The following is a 24,894-nucleotide window of genomic DNA, read 5'->3' as shown; positions in this document are numbered from 1 at the left end:
TTACCTGGCCAATTGTTCGATTACCTCTTATGAAGAGCTCAAATTGCAAACACTAAGACCTGATTGACCGATATTAAGTCCATAGGTCTTCCACCGTAGTAGAGCTGCTAAGGTCTTTCTGATGTTGATTTGTCTCGACTGGACACAGTGGGCAAGTTGCATCGAGGGACTGGACCTCTCTATAGACATGAGATGTTGTAGGGTAAAGGTGGGGTTGGGCACCAATAACTGTTAGGTGAGGACCCAATGACAACTTTATTTCTACGGTTATATGGTGGGTCTGACTTAACTAAGGAATGGGACCAATAACTGTTAGGTGAGGTCTTCATGACTTAGAGACCAAGTAGCACTGCAACATGCTTGAGAAGCATTGTACAAGAGTTGTACACTCATCTATTTATGTGTCACCAATAACTGTTAGGTGAGGTGGCATGTAAATCGGTGGGACCGCAGTACCCACTAGAAACCCTAGTCGTGTAGGATTTTCGATTTCCTACCAGAGGAGTGTGAGGAATTCGAGAAAATAGTGGGAGGTACATTTGTTCTAAAAGACCCTAGAACAAATTAGGATCAAGTACAAAATTCTAACTAGAATCTTTACTCTCTGAGGATTATAATGTCAGCTTCTAGACTTTTAACTCATATCCTATAGAACAACCGTTTGACCAAACCCAATTATAAAGACTGGTTCAGCAAATTTCAAAATAGTTTTGAATTGTGAGAAATTAGGGTATGTGCTAGACCATGGAATCCCCGTATTACCAATCTGTCCGATCACTGATCCGCGTAAGACGCATGCTAAGTGGACGAACGATGACAATAAAGTTAGGTGCTAAATAATGGCATCAATGTCCAATAAATTATAATGCCAGCATGAGAACATGAAGATTGCCAAGGACACATTAAATCACCTGCAAGAGTTGTATGGTGATTAGAGTCACGCAGCTTGGTTTGAAGTGTCCAAGAGGCTCTTCAAGGCCAAGATGCGCGATGGGCAGTCTGTCCATGATCATGGTTTGACCATGATAAAGGGCTTAGAGAAGCTTGAGAAGCTCGGCATGACCATACACAAGGAATTGCAAACGGATTTAATTCCACAATCCCTTCTAGCTTCATATGAACAGTTTATAGTAAATTACCATATGAACAATATTGTATGCACCAAAACAGAATTGTTAAATAAATTGGTAACTACCTTAGGGACCTTGAAGAGTTCAAGGGGCATCGTTCTCGCTGTCGAGTTGGTTTCTACTTCCAAGAGAGAGTCTATTTGGAAGAAGAAGAAGCCTGCGAAGAAGCAGAAGACTGAGAAAACGCCAAGTAAGGAAGTTCCAAAAAAAAGGCCAATTGCAAGAAAAAGTATTTTCATTGCATCATGGACGGCCATTGGAAGAGGAACTGTCCTACATACATGGGAAGCATAAAGAACATGAAGGGTGACAGACCTTAAGAAGGTATGTCAGATATGCTCAGGATACTTAGGGATTGTTACCTGTTGCTAGCAGAAATTTGATTTCTGTATCTTGTTTAGCACAGAAAGATTTTTATAAGACTACTGTTCCATTTATTTGAGAAATAAATTGGTTCAACGTGGTTTTATGATTGACAGTCTCTATCACATACATATGGATAAATCTGTGAATGTATCTGAGCAAACAGTGAATACCATAAGATCTAATAGATGCAGAAATGAGATACATCTAAAGTATTTGTGGCACCTCAGGCTTGGCCATATAGGAGAAGACAGAATAAACAAATTGGAGAAACATAAGTTTTTGGCTCATTGACTTTCGAGTCATATTCGATTTGTAAATTCTGTCTTCGAGGAAAGATGGCCAAATTATCCTTTGTAGGACACAGGAAGGTCCACTGAAATACTTACCCTAGTACACACTGATGTGTGTGGCCCATTCGATGTGCAGGCTAGGGATTGTAATTTTTTACTTCATTTACCGATGATTATTCATGGTATGGATATGTGTATGATACACAAATCTGAAACTTTTGAAAGGTTCAAAGAGTTGAGATATGAAGTAGAAAAATAAATAGAAAAACTCATTAAGGTTCTTCGATCAGATCGAGAAAATGAATACCTTAGTAGAGAGTTTCGTGATTATCTCAAGGAGAATGGTATAGTTTCATAATGGACTCCTCCTGGAACACCTCAGCTCAACGGAGTGTCAAAGAGGAGGAATCGGACTCTATTGGATATAGTTCGGTCCATGATGAGCTTCGCTAATTTACCCTTGTTTCTTTAGATAGATGCCCTATTTTCAGCTATTTACTTATTGAATAGAGTTCCCTCTAAAGTCCGTTCCTACCACACCATATGAGATATGACATAGTAACAAGCCGAGTCTTGGTTATCTCAAGATTTGGGAATGTCCAACTCAACTCAAGCGACAACAGGCGGACAAGATAGAGGATAGGATAATTAATGCTCGTTTTATAGGATATCCTAAAGAGTCATTAGGATACGATTTTTAATCCCAAAGGATCACAAAGTGTTTGTGAGCCTACATGCTATCTTCATTGAAATAGTTTATCCTTGATAGAGACAGTAGGAGGAAAATTGAGCTTGAAGAGAAAGTCTCTAAAGAGCAACGAGCCATTATGCCTATAGAACCTATTTATATTAAGCCAGTACACGTAGTACCCCCTCCACCTCGTAGAGGAAGTGTTCCTCATGGGAGATAGAGATCAAGGTAAGGATCCCAATACCTACAACGAGGCGATGTTCGACATCGATTTCGAGAGATGGCTGGAAGCAATGAAGTCAGAGTTGGACTCCATGCATTCCAACCAAGTCTGAACCTTAGTAGATTCACAAAGAAGGTATAGTACCTATTGGGTGTAAATGGATCTACAAGAGGAAATTAAGTTCGGATGGCTAGGTAGAGACCTATAAGGCAAAGCTAGTGACGAAAGGTTATAGTCAGTGCAAAGGTACTGATTATAAGGATACTTTTCACCTGTAGCATTGCTGAAGTCCATTCGAATATTGCTTGTTGTTGCAGCATATCATGATACTGTGATGGTGGTCACAAGGTCTGTAAGCTGCAAAGGTCCATCTATGGACAAAAGCAAGTATCTCGGAGTTGGAACACTCGTTTCAACGATATAATCAAATCGTTTGATTTCATCAAGAACAAAAAGGAACCATGTGTTTATAAGAAGTTAGTGGGAGGGCTATTGCATTCTTCGTATTGTACGTGGATGATATTCTTCAAATTGAGAATGATATTCCCATACTAACTTAGGTCAAGGTTTGGTTGTGTAAGGAATTCTCCATGATAGACATTGGGAAAGCATCCTATATTTTGAATTAAGGTCTATAAAGATAGATTTAAGAGGATGCTTGTCCTGTCACAGAATATGTATATAGAGGGAGTGCTGAAGAGGTTCGGCATGGAAACCTCTAAAAGGGGATCATTACCCCTTAGGCATGGGATAAATCTCTCCAACAAAATGTGCCCCAACACATCTGAAGAGATTCAGCAGATGAGCAAGATCCCTTATGCTTCGGCTATAGGGAGCCTCATGTATACCATGCAATGTACGTGATATGATATAGTATATGCTGTGAGTGTCACAAGCATATATCAATCAAATCCAGGCAAGAAGCACTGGATAGCTATGAAGAACAGTCTTAAGTACTTGAGAAGACTAAGGACATGTTCTTGGTCTTTGGGAGAAGATAACAGTTGAAGGTAGAAGGATGCATGCATATTGATGATAGAAAGTCTACATCAGAATATGTGCAATGATGGTTCAGTAAATTGGAAGAGTTCCAAACAACCGATCATTGTAGATTCTATCTTAGAAGGTGAATGTTAAGCCGTCTCTAAGGGTGCAGTGGAAACCTTTTGGTTTAAAAGTTCATTGCAGAATTAGGTGTAATGTCATCAGATGCCATAACACTCTTCTGCAATAACAAAAGCACCATAGCACTAGCTAAGGAGCCAAAGGTCTCACCAGAAATCGAAGCACATAGAGCGGCGGTTTAACCTAATAAGTGACTACCTCGAAAAGAAATAAGTAGAGGATCAAAGAGTAGACTCCACAGGAAATGTGGTGGACCCATTCACTAAGCAGATAAGTCAGCAGAAAACTGAAACGCATCTTGAGAAGATGGGGCTTAGGTTTATGGCTGATTGGCTTTAGTGCAAGTGGGAGATTGTTAGAAGTATGCCCTAGAAGCCAATTTGGCTGACGCATTATTTTATTCTGGAACATAAATTTGTACTTGATCTAATTAAGTTGGGCATTCTTTTCATTCATGTTCTTATGTGTCCATGAATCGTCCAAGGAATTAATAAGATGACACATATTCTCAAGAGTTGAGAATTTGAGGCATGTGTCATTGGTGATTAATTCCTGAATTGCTCCTGATCGATGGATCATCACGAGGACGGTGATAGATCCGCTGAGATTAGTGCACATATTGCTTTCTTTGATGGACGAGTCTTGAGTCCATAGTGTAGGGACACTGGAACAATTGTGCAAATGCTTGTTAGAGAACAAGGGTACTGAGCGTGACCAAGACAAGAAGTCACTTGGATATCTATCCACTCGTCAGTGACTTGCTTGATATTGCAGTAGTGTGACTGGTCCTTTGACCTGCGATGCTTCGGCTGGTCACAGTGAGGTTATTGTAGTTTGACTGCACACATACATGGTCTCTAGCCATATGGGTCCATGAAGTGTAGATTGGCTGCAGTAGGTTCACTGTAGGAGTAGGGTATGTATCTATAAGGAATCTATCGATCTTGATAGATAAGGAGAGATCCTATGTGATTTATAAGACTGAGTTCGTAAGACCTCGGCCGGGGCAGTAAAAATAGTGAAGAGAGTTTTCCATTCTCGAACTTAAGTCGAATAAATCTTGACATATGACAGACGATGGGGTTTGACGAGTTGTCCATGACCTCCGTCCTGTAGGGATCTACGATAGAAGGACTGTATCATACGATAACTGCACCTAGAGGTTCATCATTCCATTCTGCTGGGTAGCCACTACATGCTGCTAGGTGTCACTGGTGGATGGTGAGACTCACAGGGAATATCTTGATGATCGATAAACCCTGATGAGTTGAGTTGGAACTGTTCCAACCCATTGAAAGAAGTTTTCAATGATATTGTGATAGAGATCGCAATATATCTTACTACCAATCAGAATAGAACCTATGGGATCACACACACTAGAGGTATTGACCGATCCGATGGTTGAAATGTGATTATGAATCACGAGTAATCAATTCGATTGATAATCAAATTGAAGAAGGAACAATGGGAATTGATTAATTGGACTTGGAACACGAATCCTACTTGGAGTAGGATTTCTGGAGTCCTAATTGGATTAGGACTGGAAATCCTACTTGGACTAGGACTGGGAGTCCTGCTTGGAGTAGAATTCCTACCAAGGAAAGCCGTACCGGTCCGTACCGGCCGGTACGGGCCGGTACAAACCGGTCCGGTGCTTGACCGGTACCGGAGACAGATAAAAACCGGTATATCCGGTTTTCATCTGCGAACCGGCCGGTACGGACCCCGTACCGGCCGGTACGGGTGTTTTTTTTTTTTAAGAAACCACAGCGCTTCGCGCTGTGGTTTCAAAAACCACGCGCGGCGCGTGGTTTTAAGGGAGAAGTGGCCCACGGGCCACTTCTTTCACTTTTTTTTTTTTTTTTGGGAACCACAGCGAGGCGCTGTGGTTCCAAAAACCACCGCGGCGCGTGGTTTCAAAAACCACGCGCCGCGCGTGGTTTTAAGAAGGAAGTGGCCAACCGGCCACTTCTTTCAAAAAAAAAAAAAATTGCTGTGGCCGACAGGCCACAGCTTTTTTCCTTTTTTAATGGGAAAAGGAGTGACCGGAGGCCACTCCTTCCCATTAAAAAACAAGGAAGTGGCCGACCGGCCACTTCTTTCCGTACCGAATCAACGATCTTAAGCTGGGATTTTCTGTTAATCTGGGATTAACAGCACGATCTTAAGCCTCTCGTTCGGTTATAAAAACCGAACGAGGCTCACTTCTTTCCCAAACAATTTGAGGTTGAGACTTGAGAGGTTCTATTTAAGGTGAGGAGACGGAAAGATTTGAGAGATAGCGAGGAGGAGGTCCTGCCCAAAAAATCCAGCGGAGACTATTTAAGGTGCGGTTTTTTTATCCTATATTATTTCATTAATTTTGTTAATAATTTACTTAAAAAAAATAGTTTATAAATTACTTAAATAATAAGATAATGCAAAAATTTACTTTATTAGCTTAATTTTTTGATAAGTTGTCTTTTTATGATAGAAATGGAGCCATCAAGAAAAACGAACCCTGCAAAGCGTGATATTGGCTGGTCTTATGGGCGAAGACTTGGAAGTGAGGGGCAACGACACCAGTTTCAATGCAAGTTTTGCGACAAGATTTTCAAGGGAGGAGGGGTAACCAGGTTGAAGCAACACTTAGCCGGAAATTCCGGTGAGGTTGCTACGTGCCGAAATTGTCCTAACGAGATTCGTGTGCTGATGAGGCAGAATCTTGCTGAGGCCAAAGAAGCGAAGGAGATGGCTTCCAAGAAGAGGGCGGAGGTCGATCGCCAAGCGGCAGAGCCACCTTCCTATCACTCTAGGGAGCCAGAGGAGGTCGAGGATCTAGATGAGGAGGAGGCAGATATTCAGGCGGCCATGCATGCAAGCCTGGATGATCAGTGGCAGCAGGAGGTGGCCAGGCATAGGGCTCGATTTGGGCCCTCTGCATACGAGTCGGGCGGCGGTTCTCGAAGCACTAGACAAGATCCAGAGTTCTTGAGGACAACTTCAGTAAGGGAGGGCGTCGGCAAAGAACGTGGCCGGATTGCATCTATGCTGGGTGGTTTTGGTAGTCATCTAGAGGAGTTCCAGAAGGAGCGACAATTCATGATGTAGATCCGCATGCTCTCCCCAGTAGAGATTCAAGGCAGCAGAGGGTAGACACAATGTGAATGAAGGATAAGAAGAAAACTATGTGGCGAGCTATTGGATCCTGGTTTCACTTCAGCCACATCCCAGCGAATGTGGCAGACAATACATACTACAGGTCTGCCATTGCCGCCATACAAGCTGCCGGTCCCGGTGTAGCTCCTCCAGGCCCGAAGGATATATACGGTGAGCTTCTTGACAACAATAAGGAGGAGCTGGAGAATTGGATTGACTCCTACAAGAGCAAGTGGCCCATATATGGACTAACCATCATGTGCGATGGTTGGACCGGTCCGACCAGGCGGAGCATCATCAACTTCCTGACATACTGTGATGCTAAGACCTTCTTCCACAAGTCGATTGATGCTTCGGCTTATGTGCACAACACCTCGTACATGCTGAAACTTATGGAGGATGTGATTGATCTGGTAGGAGAGGAGAATGTCGTGCAGGTCGTCACTGATAATGGGCCGTAATATAAGGCTGCCGGGCAGGTCTTGATGGAGCGGCGGCCACATATTTTCTGGACCCCATGTGCTGCACATTGTATCGATCTTATGTTGATGGACATTGGAAAGATCCGTAGGGTGCAACAAACGGTGGAGACAGCCCAACGCATTACGAGGTATATTTATAACCATAACTGGGTTCTTTCATTGATGAGAAAGTATGCAGGGGGAGAGATTCTGAGACCAGGAGTCACACGGTTTGCTACCAACTTCATCGCACTTGATAGCATACTCGAGAAGAGAGGAGCCCTACGTCAGATGTTTGCCAGTCCCGAGTGGTATGATAGTAGATATTCTTATGCCGGCACTGAAGGGAGCAAGATAGAAGACTTGGTGACGAGACAGCCATTCTGGCAGCGGGCTACTACAATAGTCAAGGCTATCAAACCATTATATGAAGTGCTGCGGGCCGTAGATAGCGAGATCTACCCCCAGATGGGGTTTTTGTATCACATGATGGTCAAGGCAAAGGATCAGATTATGGAGGCAGATCCAGCACATGGCCGGTCATACATCAACATCATTGAGCAACGGTGGGGAGCGCAAATGGGTACGAAATTACATCTAGCAGGTAAACTAAGATATAATTATAGTGACAATTATAGTGATGGATATAATTATATAATTATGCTAAGATAGTCTCGTATATGTGCAGCATACTACCTAAACCCCCGGTTTCAGTACAGCATAGATGGAATTGGTATGGATGAAACACTTCTGGATGCTTTGCGTAATGTGATTTACAAGATGGAGGCAGATCCAGAAAAAGCGGCCCTATGTCTTGAAGAGGTAATTATGATTTAGTAATTACTAGCATGTGTAAGTATATCAGCATCTTCAATTATTAACATGGTTTTTTTATGCTTATTTTTCACAGAGCAAATTATTTAGAGAGGGCAGCTACAGTTTTGGCCAACGAACGGCTGTCGTCAGCAAACACAATATGAATCCAGGTACGTGACACATCAGCAAAACATTCACCTGGTGTTACTTAGTTACTATTATGGAACTATCATATATGTAATCTTCATAAATATTTTTGCAGCTGAATGGTGGGTGCATTTTGGCGGATCCGCGAGAAATCTAAAGCGGATAGCTATCCGGATCCTCTCCCAAACAGTCTCCTCTAGTGGATGTGAGCGCAATTGGTCCACCTTCGCCCTTATCCACAGCAAACAAAGAAACCGTTTGACGCAAAAGCGCCTCAACGACCTTGTTTATGTGCATTACAATTTGCGGTTGAGGCTAAAGTGCATCCAGGAGGAAGTGGAGCTCAAGTATACAGATCCGATTTACGGGTCCTTCACCGCTGATGACGATGATCCACTACTCGGCTGGCTTGTAGGCCAGCAGCAGGAGCCCGAGCTTGACGAGCCAGGATCGCCTCCACGACCAGCTACCTTCATAGCCACCGAAACTGGGGTCGATCCAGAGCAATGGGCTGAGCGCAATATTCCACGCACTCCCAGAGCTGATCAGCCGCAGGCACAGGGGAGCCAGACAGAGAGGGCCAGGAAAGGAAAACAAAGAATCCCAATGGAGAGTGTCGAGGAAGAGACTTGGACTAGCAGCGATGAAGGTTCTGGTGGTGATGGATCTTCTAGCCATGGAGGGAGCGGAGGACAGTATGGTACTCATGAGACAGCCGGAGGGTGGTCTTTATTTCACCGGTGAGTCCCAATTTATGGGTGCTACACAGGATACGGACCACGGTCGACCACCTGATAGAGATCGTGAGGATATTATTGGATATAGAAGACGGGCTCCTCGAGGTCGTTCAGGAAGACAGGATACGACTGCAGATCCGACAACATACGGATACGGATTCTATTATCCACAGCCTCAGCCTGACGAATACGGATATGGTGCATTGGATTTTGCTTCCGCCATATTTGGATGGGCCCCTACACAATCAGAGGACACCTCTCAGAGCCAGAGCGTGAGCGAGAGATCCGACAGTTCTTATAACCTGGCGCGTGTTCCTTCTGATTGGGTTGATTTGCCTCCTGATTATACTTATGATCCAGATATCTACGAGAGCCATCGGCACTCGTCCCGATTTTAGATATCCTAGAGTACTTTAAATGTATGTAAATGATTGTATCTTAATTCGAAGATATTTTATGTGTATGATTTTATCATTTCGAACGGGAGGAAAACATAACATGCAATCATGCATCATATATGTTTCAAATTTCAACCCTAAATTTAAATATGAAAATATCAAAAATCATGAAAAAAGTAATAAAAAAACATCAATTTTCATTTAATTTAAGATCCAACAGAGACAACATTAAAAAAAAAAAAGTCGGGCTCGCGGAGCCCGGCCGGTACCGTACCGGTCCGGCCGGCCACCGGTACGCCGAGCCGGACCGGTACGGCGGACCTTGATTCCTACAATCCTAATTAGATTAGGATTTTGAATTCAATTTGGATTCCTACTTAGAATAGGATTCCTAGAAGTCCTAATTGAATTAGAACTTTGGATTCAAAGAAGAGTCCTAATTGGATTAGGACTAAAATTAAATAAGTCCTAATTGGATTAGGATTTCTTAAGTCCCAATTAATTATTAATCTAATGACTCCTAATTAGATTAGGATTGAAGGGTTCAATTGAGTCATGATTCATTGAGTTCTAATTGGATTAGGACATTGCATGAATCAAACCCAAAATTGGTTCACCCTTGGACTAAGCCTAATTAGATTAGGGCTTAGCCACATTAGGGCATCCCAATCCTTACTTAATGAGGATTAGGGTTAACCATGAGGGAGGGGCGCAAGGGAGGGGCTTGCGCCCCTCCTCCTTTTTCTCCTTGGTGCGGCAACACAAGAGGGGCCGGCGCCCCTCTTGGAAAAAGATCAAGGGCTCCTAATTTGTAGGAGCCCTTCATGCCTTTAAAAGGAGAAGTGGGCGGCACCCTAGGGTAATTTTTGAAGCCCTCTCCCTCTCCAACTCGTGACCACCCTTTCTCCCCTTGGTTTTCAGCCGCAAGCAAGGTGAGAAGAAAAGAAAGCTTGGCGGCCATCTTCTTCCCTCCTCCTTGGTTCCAACGCAGGGAAAAGGAAGTAGGCTGCAGGGGCTTTGATTCTTCTTCAAACTTCATCTTTCTTCCTCCTCCCAAGCACAATCAAGGGTTGATTCAAAGGGAGGACATCAGCCATCTAAAGTAGTCTCTGCAAGGGAGCTAGCACCCCGGGGAGACAAGGAAGCTTTGATCGGTCCTCTGCTTCGTGTGGATACCCGTAGAGGCCGGACGCGTGAATGGCTTCAAGCAAACCTTCATCCTAAACCACGAACTTCAGTTTGCGGTGATCATCTACCCGTACAAGGTGAAGATCTGATCTTCATAATTAGTTTAAAAGTTTTTAATTCTAATCTATCTACGAACGGTTATTCAACAACGTTCATAGGATGAACGTCGATCCCGCGCATGCCTCTTTCGCTGCCATCTGAAATTTTTTTTTTTAATTTTCTGCGGCATGGGCAGGTTCCCAACAATTTTGTGATGCTAGAATTCTATATTAGTAAATATTCATGTTTACTAGTCTAAGTTAGAACAGAAGATTCAATAGAATATATGATCCTATTGTATCAGTGGTTTACCTTTTCACTGACTTGTGCATGTTCTTTTGTTTGTACATTACTATGTATCAACAACAATAAAAGTAGAGGAACCACTGCTTGAGAAAACCAAATGACAAGCCCTAACATATAAAAGAAGTAATATTTACAAAATATGGTTGTGTACTCTTAACCTAGTTTGCTTAGATAAAAACTTCTTGAAATCCATTGGAGTTTAGGGTAGAAAATTATTGATGGCCCAGACAATGATTGTGTTGCTAAATCCTCTAATGATCCAAAGTTATTTTATTGTAAGTCCAAACTTGATAAGGGGTTGGTCAAAAAAGGAAATCTAAAGAATAAACTAAAAATAACAACTGAAAACATAGAGAAGAGAAAGATGAGTTTTTTTGGGCTAAAAAAAAAAACCCCTTTATTTCGTAAGGAATTGCAAATATCCCCTGCATATTGAATTGTTGCAAGATCAACCCTGCATTTTTTACATTGCTACAATGTGGTCTACCTCTACTTACCTGTTAGTTCTGTCAAGGCTTATCGGAGGTGCCTACGTGGCAGCTAGCATAGAGAAGTTTGCTAACATGAGCATTTTGTTTTAAGATAAAGGGAATTTGATGTGGACTCAGTTCCCAAGTGTCAAAATAGCCACTTAGCAAAAAAAAAAAAGAAATATTCAAAATTCGAGGATTATAGCTTATCTCTGAGAACATAAGCCAAGTTGATGATGACCTTCTTCCCTCTCTGGGCAGCCCTTGGTTTCACCAGCAATGGCTCCCAAGATGACACCACCACCGTTACCTCCTCCGTCTTCACTACCTCCATAGTGGTTATGGGTTTCTCAACCTCGCCAAAGACTAGATGGCTGAGATCGAACCAATTGTTCCATTGCCAAGAGTGCAATCTACCGACCCCACTGCATCTGATCAAGTTGGTGTTGCCCAACCCTGCACCCTTCACGGGGTTCATTTGGCCTGTCAACACACGAGTTGCAGCCACTGCCCCGCGTCACTCGTCGGCATCGTGGAAACCAACCAAGACACTTAGGAGGGGCTGCTAGCCTCATGCGTTCTAAAAGGTGCCGTGGTGGTGACTGTTGCTATTGAAGAGGAGGTGGAGCATGCCATCACCATCGAAGAAGAGAAGGGTTAGATAATGTTATCTTTGCTGAAGAGATAGCAAGCTCATGGAGGATGTGATCGGGTTTGGGCCCACTGCAAATTAGGCATCGTGGGCAAGACTATTGGGGATGCTGCCGCAAATGATGGCCAGCAAGGGCTTGCTTGATAGGACATGGTGGGGATCAAAGGAGGGGTAGAGGTTGACCGCCAGGTCAATGAACTGGTTGATGTGGTCCTTCAAGGCATTGCACGGGGTCATAGGAGGGACGACCGCACCAACTATGGCCGCTTGGCCGAAAACAGTGGAGATGAAGAGCTTCTCTCACTCAAACTCCACACTTCCACTCGCTGTCCATGTCCACTTTTGGCGCCCTTGGACTCTTGCCTCACCCTCCAAAGCTCCGCTTTTCTTCCCCTTGGAGGGCATAGGGCTAGGCAACACCAACTTAGCCGAATGTGGTGGAGGTGATTTCGATCGAAATATACTAGCCGGAAAGGAGGGGGATTTCTCCCAACAAAACTTGCAAACGACGACATCATAGCTGAGAGCACAGAGGCTATTGCTGAATTGAGGCAGAAATCCTCAATCGAGGCAAAGATGGTGGAATTGGATGCTAGTGAAGAACCGGAGGAGAACTTGCCGGAGCTGTCGTTGTTGCAGTCGCTAAAGGTGCCAGAGGGGTCACCGTAATGTGTTTGCGCCTAATGGGCATTTTGGCATGTGGACTAAACTGAGTCCAATTCAGCCAACTTCCTCCATGCCAGCTGCCATGTAGGCTCCTCCAGTGAGCCCTTATCCGAATTGGGAGGAGAGTGGACCACATTGCAGCAATGTGAAAAATGAGTAGGGTGGAGAAATGAATAGATTTAGATGCTAGTCTCTAAAAATAAATAAATTAATGTTACTTCAGCTCAATAATGTTGTGTAGTGATGTGCACTTTAATTGCTTCTCCTTATATGGCTAACATATTTTAACTTCTCCACTCTCGGCAAATATAATAAACTAGGAATGTGGTGCCATGGAAGTATGTAAGAGCCATATGATGAGCAACTTATGTGTGAAATAAGAATCAAAATGTCATAACTATGCCTAGAGATGTGTTATAGCACTAATCCTCACCTAATCTCCTGAAAGAATGGACAGGAGTCTCAACCAAAAATGACCCAAAGTGGGATTGAATATGATATGTTATCAGGTTGGGTCAATGAATCACCCACAATGACAACTAAGAATGTCATATGATGTGAGAAAGAGAAAGATCACCACCATGACTTTCTCGGCAACAGAACAAAAACTAGTGCTTACAAAACAGAAAAAAAAAAAAGCAAAGTTGTACTGGTCAAGAGAAAATGATTGTAGGCTTCACAGTAGCATCATTATTAAGATTAATCACAGGATCAAGTAGCAATTTCCCTGTCCTTAATGCAATATCAGTAAAACTGTAAAAGGAATATATCATTTACTTTATAATGCTGCAGATGAAGTTTCCATGGTTAATGCTCAAAAAGTTGTTATGACATAAAAAGTATACCTACTTATATATAAGGTGGCAGATCATATATAACTTACGAGTCAAGCAACCGAAACCAAAGGGACTCAGATTCTTGTGGATCTAAACGTTGAGTATTTCTTTGGCATAGGCCAATAGAGGTGTGCAATACATCATGCACAGAGACAACCTGCATGAGATAAAATAAAATAAAAACAAAACACAAACAGAATGCTGATAACCACTAGTGCTCATAGTTATAGCTGATTCTCCAGTAATATGTTAAGGCTAATTCAAACCTCATTTATTTGCAAAACATAATTAAGCTGCTCCATCTCAGTAATATTATTTGACACGATCTCAGAAGATGAATTTTCCACAGCAGCAACAAGAAAGTCAATTTTTTCCTTCAGCCCAGCCATGACAAGTGTTAAAGCACTGCCAACATCACCAACTCTTTCCAGCAAAAAAGCAGCCGCATCTGTAACCCCATATTCTTGACAAAGACGTAAACAATGCTCCAACCTGTAACTATCAAAGGTCTCGAGGAACTTCAGAACTGAGTTGCGCTCAAACTGGCATAAGAGCTGCAGAAAAGATATGCAGGTTCCATTAGTTCTATAATGTTTTAAAGTTTTAACAATGCACAAATAAAACCAAAGTGAAGAATTTTCAGTTCTTTTACGATTTTTTCTTAATTAGAATTTTAGGAAAATATTATGTATATGCATTCAAGATTTTTATGGGTTGTCTTATAATAAAGACTACAGTTATCTTTTTTGAAACTTGTTGGACTGCCATAGTAAGAGTGCAATGCAGAGCATATCTAGGCCAGAAAAGAAATTAGAAATGGTAAAATTTATGGATTCATTCTAGTTTAGTTATTTGTGATAACTTTAAACAGTCAAGAAACTGTTGATATTTTACACTGTTAAACTGCACAAAAGATCAGAAGTTTTGGCCAAAGAAATATTACATTACATGTCAAAAATCTAGAGAACATCTCGCCCAACAAATTAGAAGATATCAGATCATGAAAAGCTTAACATTTTTAGCACAACATTGGTATGGCCAACTCAATTCAACAATACTTTAATCCCAAACTAGTTGTGCTTGGCTCATGGTATGCTGAACCGGCCAGTACCGGCCGGTTTAGCCCTTACTGGACCGGTCTGGTAGCCTACAGTACGGTTCCGCCGTGAAAACTGGTACGCGCTGGAGCCAGGGAAGAAAGGAAAAAACAGCGAGCGAGTGAGGACGGGAGGGAGAAGCAGCCGCTGCGGACGCCTGCGGAGGGCCATGGGTGAGGAGGCAGCGGAGGTCGATTGTGTTTTTAAGTGAAGTCAACAAATCACTTGCCTACTTCACTTAAAAAATTTCAAATTTTTTTCCGCGGCCCCGGCCTTGGCCTTGGCCTCCGTCGCGCCCCTCCGCGAGAGTCCGTGGCCTCTCCTTCTCCCTCCCTCCCCCGCTCGTTGTTTCTCTTCTCCTCCGACTCCGGCTGGGCTCTCCCGCTACACGCCTGGTGCCGAGATGGTACCGAACAAGCTGAACCGGTCCGGTCGCCGACCAATACGGCTTTTGGTACTGGTTCAGCATATCCTGGCTTGGCTACATGCATCATTTTCCTCCATTCCACTATGTTTAGAACCATAACTTTCTAAAAGATAGGGCAATATCGGATCATTCCTTACGACTTTATCCCATATGATTTTAGGTCTACCTCTTCCTCTCTTTTCTTCTACATATATCAAATCACTCAATGTCAGCGCATTTGTTGGCTTGCATTATACATATCCAAACTATCTAAGTCATCATGCTTTCAATTTATCTTTAATTGATGTTACCTCTATCTTTTTATGAATAACTTTATTTCTTATCCTTTCTATCCTTGTACAACCACACATCGATCTCAACATTCTCATTTCAGCCACACTCATCTTGCACGCATGGTTTTTAACCACCCAACATTTTATACCATAAAGCATAACTAGTCGTATAGCTATCCTATAAAACTTTCCCTTCAACTTGGCAAGTATTATATGATCACATAATATCACAGTTGCACATCTCCATTTTAACCACCATGCTTTAATCCTATCAATAAGCATCCAATCTCCACCTCATAAATCATCCGTCCTAAATACCGAAAATGATCACTATTTGAAACTTCATGATCCTCAATCTTCACTCCACTTTCATCTCTACTTTTAATTTTATTAAAAATACATTTCATATATTCCATCTTTGTCCTACCTAAAACCTTTACATTCCAAAGTACTCTATCCTTATAAGCAAGGTTCACTATCTTACTGGACCTATATCAATACCATGCTAGTATAGCGTCGATACATCTGGCAAGGAGCTAGGTTTGTCATACCAAGGCTCGATATGTCCTCCGTACCAAATTTTAACTCTGCACTCGTACGGTATAGTATGCTTAGTACAACGAACCTTGTTTCCAACTTATGATTAAAGTCAACTTTAATTTTATCTACTAAGACTATATCATCCACAAATAGCATGCACCAAGAAATATTAAGTTCCATATGCCTAATAAGCTCATTTAATGGAAAAGGATAAGAACTTAGAGCAAATCCTTGGTTTAAACCTATTACGATTGGAGACTTCCTAATATTACCACCAATAGTTCTCATACTAGTAATTGCTCCATTATACATATCCTTAATCATATTTATATAACTAGTATAAATTCTTTTCATTTCTAACATCCACCCTTAGCCTTTTTGAGGGACTTTATTGTAAGCTTTCTCTAACTCAAACAAAATCATTAAAGATCTTGTTTCTTTTCTCTATATTTCTCTATTAAACTCCAAAAGGAGAAAATAGCTTCCATAGTCGACCTTCATAGCATAAAATCAAATTCGTTCTTTGCTATCTTTGTGATATACCTCGATATGTGCTCAATCACCCTAGCACAATCACCCTCTCCTGAAGTTTCATAATATATAACTCATGACAACGTCTGCTGTGCTGGTACCGGGCCCCATATGGGTTGCCCGACGGCATAGGTCGGTATGGCCCCGCACCGTGCCGTGCCGGCCCTATACCGACACAGTAAAGGCGGAAGAGAGGGAGAACGGGAGAGAAAAAGAGAGTGGGGGAGGGAGGGAAAGGGAAAAGAAGGAAGAGAAGCCGGCCGGCGGAAGCAGAGGAGCCTCCGAGCAAAAGAGGCGAAGGCCGGGGAGCCATGGAGGCGGGGTTCTGCCTCCGGTCTCCTGTTTCGTTCCCCGCCTCCACGGCGCCCCAGCCTCCACCTTCTCCGCATGGAGGCTCCCTAAACTCCGCTGGCCGGCCTCTCCTTCCTCTCCCTCTCCCTCCCTCCCCCACTCTCTCTCTTTTTCTTTTTTCCTTCTTCTCCCCCTCTAGCAACGGGGTCTCAGTTTCGTGACCGAAACCGTCCTGGTCCACCGCTGGTACGGTCTCGGTACGGCTCAGAATGCTCCGAACCGGAAGATTCAAGACGATTCCGCCAACCATGGCTCATAAGTTTAATACCACAATAGTTGGAAGTTAGAACAATTTTGAATATCACTTTTATTCTTCTAAAATGGTACCATAGCGCACTTCATTCATTGGACATATTCTTGGTCTTTAAAATTTTATTATACAAATTAGTTAACCAAGTTACTCCCATATCACCTACACACTTCCAAATCTCAATAGGGATTCCATCTAACCACTTTTGCTATTTTTATCTTTCTCATAAGTCATAGGCTCCTTTAACTTAAATACTCTAATTTTACGTGTATACTTGATATTTCTATCCTCAATGGAACTAGTAAGGCATCCTAAATCATTTGTAAGACTTTCATTGAATAGCTTATCAAAATAACTCCTCTATTTTTCTTTGATCTCATCCTCCTTTAACCAAAATTTTTTATTTTCATCTTTGATACATTTAACTTGAGCCAAGCCTCTAAGTTTCTTTTTTCTTAGTCTTGCAATCTGATAGATATCTTTCTCCCCATCCTTAGTTTCTAACTTGCGGATATAACTCTTCATATACTTTAAATCTAGCCTTTTGTGTCACTTTCTTAATTTCTTTCTTTCTCATCTTATAGATTTCATACACTTCTCTATTCTTTAGTCTCAGCAATCCTCTATAGCACTCTCTTTTAACCTTTACAGCTACCATACTATCTTTTTCCACCGCCAAGTTTTCTTACCATATAGCCCTTTTAACTTTGATTCTCTTAATATCTCTGTAGCCACTTTTTTGATACTATAAGCATTTGTTCCCCCGTGGCATTGATTTCTCATCTAGATCCCATTTTCCTTCCTTCAACAATCTTTAGAAACCTTTTGCTTCCTTGCTAATTCCACCATCTAGTTCCCAGGTTCCTATTTTCTCTAGGCCTTCTTCCATTTCCTCACACACACCAAAACTACCAACCTATATTGGCTAGTTAAACTCTCATCCAATATAACTACACAAAACTCGATTAGTCTTTCTACGAAGGAAGAAATCTATTTGATATTCACAAATATAGTTTTTCTAGTCAGCCATTGGTATGGCCAAATATGTGTCAAATAATAAAAGTACAAAAATCTGCTCAAGAAGCAAATTAGTACTCACAAATTAGCCAAAAAAGAGGAAACAAAATATAAAATTAAGGATCACACTACAATTATGAAAATAGAGAGTTATATCTTTGTTAGAAGGTGGTGAATTTTCCAAAATATAGGGGAGATGCATTTCAAAAGTTAGATGAGCAAATTACAAGAGAGAAAAATCCAAGGCAAAAAAGGAGGATTGTACTCCTATCAACTTCCAGTGCACAATGAAATACACATAATAGTATAGAAAATTATCAGGTAATGATGAGTTGGTTAGGTTTATTAGGTAGGATACCAATGAGAACTTGAAATTCCAGAATATAATTCTATAAGTATTTTCTTATCAACTTATAAGTTATATTATGTACAGAAAATTGCATTGAAGATCTTGAGATTAAACTTGTATAGCACACTGTGACGAGTGGTAACAAAAGTTACAACTTACAAGGAGCAAATTTTTCTGATAAACAGTTTAGCTATATGCCTTAAAGGTTAACCATCAAAAAATTATTTAAGGCATTTGAATCAAATACAATTAGGGGAAGGAAAGGAGGGAGAAAATACTCAGATATGGCTTGCATAGAAACAATGTGATACAGTACAGCAAGAGGTAATACAGTCAGTGGTCACAAAGAAGAAACAAACCAAAGGTGTATAGTTAGATCACTCAAGTTGAAGTATCAGATAACATAAGTTGGACAAGCATAGAAAACATGTTACTCTTACTGCAAGTAGCACAAGCATACACAATATGTAATAACTATAAGCACAATCCACAAATAGATGAATATATAAATTATAAGAATCATGTATAACCTATAACAAAGGTTAGATCCTGATCTATATTAGTCCAGGCCGGCTGCCCCCAATCAGAATGGTGAGATGCAGGGTAATGGAAAAGAAGCAGGTTGTCCCGATTGGTGTCAATTGGTAATCGCTGATATGAACTGGGATGTTGACGGGTACAGTGGCATCGAAAAGAGATATCCATCCTCTTTCTTTTCCCTCTTTGCTTCACACATGGGAGGAAGAAAGAGAAAATGGAGGAGAGAAAGAAGGTAAGAGTTCAAATTCAGCATCTACTGATCAGATCTGACCTCCTTCAAACTCAAATCCAGATTAGAACACAAAAATCTCCTCTCCCACTTCATTTTTTCTTGATTTACCATTTTTGTCTGAAAATCAAAAAAAAAAAAAAGGCAAGGAAACCATGCCCTTTTTTTCCATTCAGCTGGAATTTTTGATATATTGCAGTTTTGCAATCAACCTACAATGCCACGTTTTTTAGCTGTGTATTTTATTTTGATGTTGTTATCTTTGGAATAAAATAATTATTAAAAAATTAATTTCAGGGAAAAAATTGTTAGCATGTTTGTACTAAGACATGAACATGCTATCATATTATATTTGGAATTACCAATGCTATGAGTTTATTGTTATTTTCTTCAAATCAAACAAAATTGGTGCCAGTACCCAATATCAGCACCATAAACCCAATAAAAGCCTTAAAAGCTCTCTAATCCTAAACTATGGCCTAAACAAATTCCAAAAATATTTAATAATCATTAAAAATGACAAGCAATAGAAAGAACATAAAAATAAAAACATTTGGAGTCCAAATGAATTAAAAGATGCTAAGACATCCCAACTGTCATATGGTACCATTTTGATATCGTACTAACCTAGTCTCTGACTAATTCGGGGCGTCCAAGACTGGGAGTTGAAACCTTAACTGTGATACTAATAAAGGGATGAACACCACTTCACTGTGCCTATAAGGAATCATTGCAAAAGAAATTGAAAATATTGATTATTACTGAATTGTAAAAGTACTTAACAAGAAGGGATCAGAAAACACATTTTAGTCTATTGAATTAAAAGTAAGTGCAGGACTTCCACATGTTATGTCTTTTGTTCTCTTTTTAAAAAAAGGAAAAAGATTTCTATTTTCACTTTGTTGTTATAGAAAGAATGAGACTGATAAACTTTTGCAATTAAGTCATTCTTTGGAATTATGTGTGGGTACTCTCAAAACTTGTTTTCAGAGAGAGGAGCACCTTGAAAATTTTAGGTATACCAGCATCCAATTTTATTTTAGGGCCAGCTCTTTCCTTTTGCTCTTTCTAGCCTTTAGACGTGGATTTTGAGGCTGCTCTGGCCATGTAAAGCATAATTGGAGTGTTCTTTAGTCCTTGCCATACCAACATCAGCATCTCCAGCCTACCAAGTCCTTGCCTTGTATTGCTGCATGTGGTATTGCCCAACCGCATATTTAGCCATTCTTCCTCGCGGATTGGAAGAATGGGCCTAATGGCACTCTAGATCACTCAAGGAGACAAGGGCATGCTTCAACAGATTTCTTTGCCAAGTATCATCAAGTTAGGAGTTGAAGGCTTGGATCTATGGCCTGAGTAATGGTTTTTCGCTCCAACTCAGTGCCAGCACACAGTTGATGGAGTGATGGAGATGAAGGGATCAGAGAACATGATGGTGACTCAGGGTACGAGATTTGGACATCCAACACTCACAAGCATGGTCTGCCGAACCGGTCTATACCGGCCGGTTCAGCCCAGTACAAACCGGTCCGGCCTGGAACCGATATCCGGACAGCGTGGATACTATCAACAATGAGGCAAAGGTGGTTCAGGAAGCCTATTTGATGTATCTTATGACCCTGTTGGCTGTTACTATCAGCAAAAACAAAAAAAAATGTTTGTGGAGAGAAATTACCTTCTAACTTTATCAAAAATTTGTTTACAGAAGGGGAATACTTGCTTACAAACCATAGTTTTTGCGATTGTATGTCATGTGACTTTATCAGAAACAATGTTTATTTACTTTAATACTACAACAGCGATCATAAACAATTAAATTTAAAGATAATTTCAGATAGTGCATTTCAATCGAACTTTTGGAGGAAGGATTTCCTCACTTTCTTAATCATAAAATTTCCAGATGAATAGGACTTCACACAATAAGAGATATAATTATTAGTATAAAATGCTACGTTGGTTTAAACTTTAAACACACCTACCATAAGTAACACAGGATTTTTTCCAAGATAACAGTAACTATTTGAGTGAATTTGATGCAAGATTGGAAAAATAGAGGTCATTGGTGAACAAAAGGATGAAAAATAAGAGAAAAATTTAAATGGCAATTTTGAAGCAACAAAGATAACTTTGGCTGTTTGCTAACAGAGCAATAATTCGAACTGATTGCATTCAAATAATTGAAATTGCCATCATACTGGATGAATTTGTCCATATTCTAGTGTTATCCATCTGTGCATAATATCATATCTACAATAGATACAAAGCAATCTGAATATGCTATTTGATGGATAGCAGCATAACACTTATCCCATGAAGAGGTATATTTTTGTCTAATTGTAAAAGTCATATATATTTTTTTGTTGGGAATGTCTCATATATAACCACAAATCAATTAGATTACAGGTACATAGAATACAGGTACAACTAATGCAACCACACGAGAGAGTAACCTAAATGAAAGGAATGCATTATGAAGATCAGGTCATCTAATCCAATGCATGTTTATTTAGCTTGATAAAGCCAAAGAGGAAGCTCATGCATTTATCACCTAGTAGCTCTCTCAAATTTATCTCAGTCCAGATTGAAGAACATACCTCTAAATACAGTTCTGCCAATTCATCAGTTACATAAATTGCATTATGATGCAAAGGCTTTGGAAAGTTTGATAGCCTTTCCATATACGCTTCAAGTTCATCATGAGTATCTCTTATTCTTCCAGATGGAATATCCGAAACCCAGACAGTTTTAGGCACAGAAAAGTTGAGAGTGCCAGACAAGTGAACATCAACAGCAGTTTTTAAGAAAAGGAAGAGGCTGTGTGGATGAGAATGAAGCTCCGACAGAATATGCTTACTTTCACTACTAAATTGGTCAATGACCAAAAAAAAGGTGCATTCTCTGCAAAACACAAATCCATTAAGCAGGACAATCTCAACATAAAGAGTTGAATGGAAAAACCTAATTTTCAAGATATGCAAATTACAAAGGAAAAAATGAAAAGATCTTGAAATAATAATGGAGGCAATATGCATTGGAAAACTTGATAAGATCTTGAAATAATAATGTAGGCAATAAGCATTGGTTTTATGGTGTTGACTTTTATTGCCTCCATTATTTTACTGCTCAAATAATGTAGGGAATAAAAGCCAACACCATGAAGAGTTATCTACAGTTTTACCTGCTCAGCTTGACCAGCTCAGGTATTCGAGAAATCACTGCTGACCGAAAAGATGAAGCATCAGTATTCTTTAACTGTATCAGCATTTTGTTTATAAAAGCAAAAGCATGGACAGGTTCATTGAAGTCCTTCATATAACTATCTAAAGCAGCAATATACTGGCCCGTGATTGCATGTATTAAGCCACATGCCTGCGATTTTACATTAAAATCAAGAATTTTCAGAACAGAAAACCAGGTGAATATGGTAAATATATGTGCTAGAAGATCATCTGGTACCCATGGAAAATAATAATATCATCATTCAAAACCACATGATTCTGAATGAAGATGAAAAAGAAAGAAAGGAATATGATACCTGATAAAAATTAACCTTCATGCAGAGATGCAGCACATCATCATACTTCCAGTCCGTCTGTGGCACCACCTTCAAAAGTGTGAGTACCTGTTTCTCCTTCTGAGAAGATTCAGTTTTCAGGCTGGGATCATTTGGTGTCAGACCGCATGATGTCAAATATTCAAGAATATGCATTAATACCCTCCCAGAAATACTCGCTTTCTTACAAGAAATGAGAAATGCAATGAACTCAAGGATATGACCTAAGTCCTTTTTAGAAGGCCAAACGGCCATATTGTCATCCATGACAAAGGTTCTGATCACATCAGATTCCAAATCAAGAACTTCTATAAGTGTGCTTGTGATATTCTGTACCATTACATTCTGATAGTCTTGGCTCTCAAAATCAATTCCTTTTCCATGTTCAATATTAGATTCAGCCAAATCAGTCAAGGAACTATCTATTTTTTTGGGTTCCTCTTGTGTGAAAGAACATCTAAGAACATCTAGTGTTGCTTCTGTGTCCAACCACAGGAGAGAACATAGGTTTGAGCACCTTCCAGAATATGACTTCAAACTTTTCATTACTTGAGCGGTAGAAGACTTAGAATCCTCCAGTAAAAACTGCAACAATTCTTTTCTAACTGAATGAACTCGAGAAAGAGGAAGAGTACCATGTCCTGTAACCAAAAATTCTTTTTCTTAAGCACAACCCAGTAGATTTCATGATATTCCAATGTCATATCACTATTTTTATAACTAGTAACAAAATCGAAAACAAGGGAAAGCTTATTGAAGACCTCTAATCATTAACATATATTGAGTATCATTACTAATAACTAACAACCATATATTTGAAATTGTATTTACAAAATTGTAAAAGCATGGCATCAAGAGGCCATGTTCGATCAAAGGAGTGCATCAGGATCTAGTATGTATCCAAAAAAAAATTTGAATACGGAACAAAATTAATATATTCTACACCAAATTTTAATGAATGTTCTTATTCATTTTAGTACCTTTACATGAGAGTCCCACTTGTTACTCCAATGAACATCTTGTGCTTCATCTTCCTAAGGAGAGCAATATGAGAGTCCCACTTGTTACTTTCAATGAAAATTTTGTGCAGTCTTCCTAAGGGAGAAATAGAAGCCAGAGTATTTTTCAGTTATATATAGAAGTTTGGTAGCTGTCAAATTTTTGCCCCCACCTTGTCAGAGCAAGTTTATGGACAAATCTTGCCCATATTATGTTGGGATTAGGTTATGAAACTAAAAAATAAGGTCCAATGATCACTGGGTTTCTAGAACGTAAAAGTTCCACTTTCTTGGAATTGAGAGATCTAGTTTTTTTTTGTTCCTTCTTTAAATTAAACTAGCATAATGAAGGGGAACAGAAGTGTTTATCTGAAACCAAATATAGGAAAAAAAAATCTTGAAGTTAACCCCCAAATAGAAGAAAATTTCTGATGACAAGAGATTGAAGCTTTATCTAAAACTAAAGACAGAAGCAGCTATTGAGATCAACCTCCACATTACAAAGGAAAAGCTAATTCGGAAGTACCATGTGCCTCCAATCTTCCATTCATGCATATAAAAGCACATGCATGAGTTCGTGCATACTCTTATACAAGGTTCGCCGTCTCGGTACCGGTGCCACGCTAGTACAATGTCGGTATGGTACGGTGCAAAATTTTTTTTAGCATACCGAATATCGGTACGCTACTCATGCCGGGTACTGGTACCGAACCGGTACAATATGGTATACCCCATAGTGCCCGGTTCGGGCCTGTACGGCATACCATGCTCTTATATATAGATAGATAAACAGAGAAATAGACAAATAGATGCCGAGCAGGGGGTGCGCCGCTCGGCATCAAGCTTCCTCCTAGTAGATTTGAGGTTTCAATCCTATTAGTGCAAAATAGATACGCATTTCAACTTGAGGATCCACATTGTTAAACATAATCTACAATATTTATATATCTTTAAAAGAATCATATGTGTGGGAAGACTGGTACCTACATCAAGTGGACAAAAAATCAATAATACTAATAGAGCTTGTGTGCTAAAAAGTGTAGGTCTTATTAATTGAGGGC

General features: G+C 40.3%; 1 protein-coding gene across 3 annotated transcripts in view; it reads right to left on the bottom strand.

The window, feature by feature from the left end:
• SETH5 (transducin family protein / WD-40 repeat family protein) overlaps positions 1 to 24,894 on the bottom strand; it is a 53,760-nt gene that overhangs the window by 11,734 nt on the left and 17,132 nt on the right. The window contains exons 11-15 of one of the 3 annotated variants that reach the window (XR_015968028.2): positions 22,818 to 23,476; positions 22,461 to 22,651; positions 21,877 to 22,180; positions 13,946 to 14,233; positions 13,689 to 13,836 (exon numbers count right to left, since the gene is read on the bottom strand). Coding sequence is in view for 2 of the 3 variants with exons in the window: in XM_088702912.2 (XP_088559038.1) it covers positions 13,723 to 13,836; positions 13,946 to 14,233; positions 21,877 to 22,180; positions 22,461 to 22,651; positions 22,818 to 23,476 (1,556 nt within the window). In the remaining variant the exon portion in view is untranslated. The remainder of the gene's footprint in view (positions 1 to 13,688; positions 13,837 to 13,945; positions 14,234 to 21,876; positions 22,181 to 22,460; positions 22,652 to 22,817; positions 23,477 to 24,894) is intronic. The other 2 variants (XM_039117382.3, XM_088702912.2) reach the window with 2 other exon arrangements.

The sequence above is a fragment of the Phoenix dactylifera genome, chromosome 8 (genome assembly GCF_051530095.1).
Source record: "Phoenix dactylifera cultivar Ajwa chromosome 8, Ajwa_hap1_PhDact_Kaust_v1.1, whole genome shotgun sequence".
NCBI classification, from domain to species: Eukaryota; Viridiplantae; Streptophyta; class Magnoliopsida; order Arecales; family Arecaceae; genus Phoenix; species Phoenix dactylifera.
Note: the sequence above shows the minus strand (reverse complement) of the source record. Positions and strands in the feature narration are given on the sequence as shown.